General features: G+C 39.1%; 1 protein-coding gene across 1 annotated transcript; it reads right to left on the minus strand.

Annotated features, from left to right (window-relative positions):
- Positions 1-2763: 2763 nt before the first annotated feature.
- LOC136610417 (olfactory receptor 1496-like) lies at positions 2764-3720 on the minus strand. Its single transcript, XM_066589648.1, has one exon. It carries the CDS (start codon positions 3718-3720, stop codon positions 2764-2766), a length of 957 nt encoding a protein of 318 aa, XP_066445745.1.
- Between the last annotated feature and the right edge of the window lie 298 nt (positions 3721-4018).

Raw genomic sequence — 4018 nt, forward strand, 5'->3', positions numbered from 1 at the left:
TCCCCCATTGACTTCAATGGGGTTCATTACTCAAAACGAGCTCTTGAGCATTACAAAAAGTTCGACTCGAGTAACGAGCACCCGAGCATTATGGTGCTTGCTCATCTCTAGATATTAGAAAAAACTTTCTGACAGTGAGGGAGATCAATGAGTGGAACAGGTTTTCACAGTAGGTGGAGAGATCTCCTACAAAGGAAATCTTCAAACAGCGGCTGGACAGACACATGTTTGGGATTATTTAGTGAATCCTGCACTAAGCAGGGGGTTGGACCAGATAACCGTGGAGGTCCCTTCCAACTCTACCATCCTATGATTGTATAATAGCTTTTTTTAATTTCACTCCAGTTAGAAATTTTTAAACATGTTTTCAGTACATTTTAATGGCACATTAAAAGATACCATGGAAAAATATGTTATTGTTATAGTAATATGTTTCTTATATCAGCCTAGGCAAACACATGTGTATGTGTATATATATATATATATATATATATATATAGATAGATAGATAGATAGATAGATAGATAGATAGATAGATAGATAGAGATAGATAGATAGATAGAGATAGATAGATAGATATGAGATAGATAGATAGATAGATAGATAGATAGATAGATAGATAGATAGATAGATAGAGATAGATAGATAGATAGATAGATAGATAGATAGATAGAGAGAGAGAGAGAGAGAGAGAGAGAGAGAGAGAGAGAGAGAGAGAGAGACATATTCTCTCTATATCCTGTCATGCCTTAGGAATGTCCAGAGATAACGGTTTCTAATCCACCACACATATAGAAACTGCTAGGACAGTTTATACGGAACTAAGACTTTATTCCTGGGAATTACGTGTTTGGAGTGACAGGCCTTGAGTTGGTAACAAATGTTAAACCATTAGCACCTAGAGCCAATCATGAGTTCTTATGATTACGGGGGGCATGTATTTCTGATCATACATAAGTGAACATATATACGTTGTCTGCTTTGTAATAAACTCAGAAGAGCTTCATTGTCGGGTGATACAGGCTGTCTCAAGTGTCAGTGATCTGTGTACACTTATCATATGATTTGGACCAGGTAATAAAACACTATGAAATCCCTCTGATGCTTTCCCTAATATAATGCACATTATATTATTTATTTTAGCCTTCATTCATTCTTGGGGTCAGTGACATTTTTCAAAATGCAAAATGGTCTGGGTTGGATCTCTGTAGACTTGAAAAACACCATTAAAAATGCATGTACAAGATGGCATTAAATGAAAAACTTCACAAAAATGCCATAAAAAACATACTACATTAAAGCTTGCACTGTTGGCAACTTGCACAGGGTGACTGGCACACTGGACAAAAAGGGCTGCCACTGCATTTTGATAGGTCATTTCATACTCTCTTGTGTTCACCTAGTTGGTCAGGAGTTCATATTACAGCTAGACAATGATCCAAAATACACTTCTAGGTAATGTCAGAACTACTAAAGTGCTCAGTCAGATGGGTGTTTGTTTGCTGTGAATTTTTTAGCGCAAAACGCAACCACACAAAAATGTGCGTGACCAAAGTGGGCATCGTGCTTAAAAAAATGCACTTGGCTATGTTTAAAATTCGTACTTAAAGTGCGGTGCCCGCCATCAACTGCTGCGGCAGCTTTAAATGTAAGCCCTTCCGTGAAAGTCATCCCTAGAATGTGTAAAAAATTTAAAAAGATATACTCACTTCCCCATCAATGCCGGGGCTCTGGAGCATCTAGCCGCTTATCCTTCGGAACTGCTCTGAACTGCTTTCAGAGGCAGCCTGCTGAAAGGGCTGCCTCTGATTGGCTGAGCACTGTGACCAATCGGAGGTAGTGCTCAGCCATTGAATGACAGCTGAGTGCTGCCTGTGATTGGTCCCTGCTTCTCAGCCAATCAGAGGGAGTGCTCAGTCATTCATTGAATTCAGCCATTCATTGGGGGGCCAGGGGTTTCACATCCAAAAAATCCTGAATGCCGTAGTTACTTGCGTTTTAAAATCAACTGCCCTATATTTACTGATGCAAATTTTTGTGCGCAGGTAAAAAATAGACATGTGACAGCTGCCACTGAAAAGCATTGGTTCTAATAGCCGCAAAAAACATGCGCAGCAAAAAAACGCCCATCTGACTGTGCCCTGAGGAGACAAGAAGAAGCCGGTAGGCTTCTAAGAATGGAATCCCTGCCACTACACAAATGTCCTATCTCAAGTATTTTGGCCCTGTAAAAGACGGACATGTGAACACTACGTAGGGAACCAATGGTTCTATCAGACGCACTTTTTTTTGCGCACATACGCTTGTCTATTACCATGCTGCAATAGTCTCAAAATGTGTGTCAGGAAGGCCTTGGCGACTTGATGTTTGCACAGCATAAACATGCCATATATAGGTCATCCGATGAGCTGAAAATGACTTCCCCCACAATGTACTACTTACTGCACCAGGACAAGATAAGAACTACAAAATAATATATTGGTTTTAATTGTTCAAGTGTTCAAATGTTACAGTGAATATAAAAGGGCTTGTCTAATGAACTGGAAAAGTGAAATATTAATTGATTTAGAATATATTAAACGTTGAATACAAACAGGCCCCTTAATTGATATTGTGTAAAGGAAAGACATCAGTTCTGCCCCATTTACATCATCCACCTATATCAATTCTAAATAAGACCTTACAAGACAAAGCATATGATAACAAACTAACCAGCGCCTGATCTGTTATAACCTGAGTGATGTATGATATAGTTTTGATAATTTACCAGATGACTCGCTTATCTGCTACTTCTAGGAGAGATTTTATAATGTCCTTATTTCTCAGACTGTATATAATGGGATTAATCAAAGGAGTAAACACAGTATATAGAAGAGATAGGACTTTACTGATGGTCGATGATTGTCCTTTTGTTGGGATAACATAAACACTGAATATAGTCCAGAAGAATATGGAGACCACAATGAGGTGGGAGCTGCAGGTGGAGAAGGCTTTCTGTCTACCAGTACTGGATGGGATCCTTAAAACTGCTGAAATGATATGAATATAAGACACTACAATGATTAAGGTTGGAATGAGGATAACTGGAATACTTAGTAAATAGATCCCCAAGTGAACAATGAAGGTGTCTGAACAGGAGAGTTCAAGTAAGGGGACAATGTCACAGAGTAAATGGTCAATAATATTTAGTCCACAAAAGTTTAGCTGTGCTGTTGGTACCATGAAAATCAAAATCATAGAAAATGCTAACAGAAAACAGATTACAATGAATATCACACAATGTCCACTAGTCATGATAGTGGAGTAATGGAGGGGATTGCAGATGGCCACATATCTGTCATAAGACATCACTGTGAGAAGAAAGCATTCAAAGGTTTCTGAGCAACATAAAAAATAAAATTGAGTGATACAGTCAATAAAAGTAATGGTGCCCCCATTATTCAATAGGATGTAGAGCATATTGGGGACAATATCTGTGATGACCAAGATGTCACTGATGGACAGTTGTGAGATGAAGAAGTACATTGGAGTGTGGAGGGTCTTGCTGGTGGATACCAGGGTGATGATCAGGAGGTTCCCACATATTGTCACACAGTAAACGACAAAGAGAAGACAGGACAGGGAGACGCGTAAGCTTTGATTAACTTGGAATCCTAAGAGGAAGAACTCTGTGACTGCAGTCAGATTGTTCTGCTGTTTGTGGATTACATAGTAAAGCATTAATCAAGTTGTGAACGTAAATATTATGGTGCATTTTACATTATTAAGGTTGTCTGAAGTCCTTTTTTAATTCTCTGCCATGAAATAACACATAGGCATATACACATCTCTCCGGGCTCACTGCCATGGCCCATGTCGCTGCACCAAGTCTACCCCACGATGTCATGTTTATAGGTGCCACAACTTGTTTACAAGACATCACAAGTTGCAAAAAGTAAATAACAGAGCTCAGCAAATCTGAACAGGCAGGACCACAGGTGAGAATCTGCCTGTTTTTTTTTATGGCAGGGGAAGTTGT

Source organism: Eleutherodactylus coqui, chromosome 2 (genome assembly GCF_035609145.1).
Source record: "Eleutherodactylus coqui strain aEleCoq1 chromosome 2, aEleCoq1.hap1, whole genome shotgun sequence".
In the NCBI taxonomy this organism is placed as follows: domain Eukaryota; kingdom Metazoa; phylum Chordata; class Amphibia; order Anura; family Eleutherodactylidae; genus Eleutherodactylus; species Eleutherodactylus coqui.

Excerpts from the sequence above, each read along its gene's own strand:
- LOC136610417 (XM_066589648.1), bottom strand. The coding sequence starts at position 3,720 with ATGCTTTACTATGTAATCCACAAACAGCAGAACAATCTGACTGCAGTC.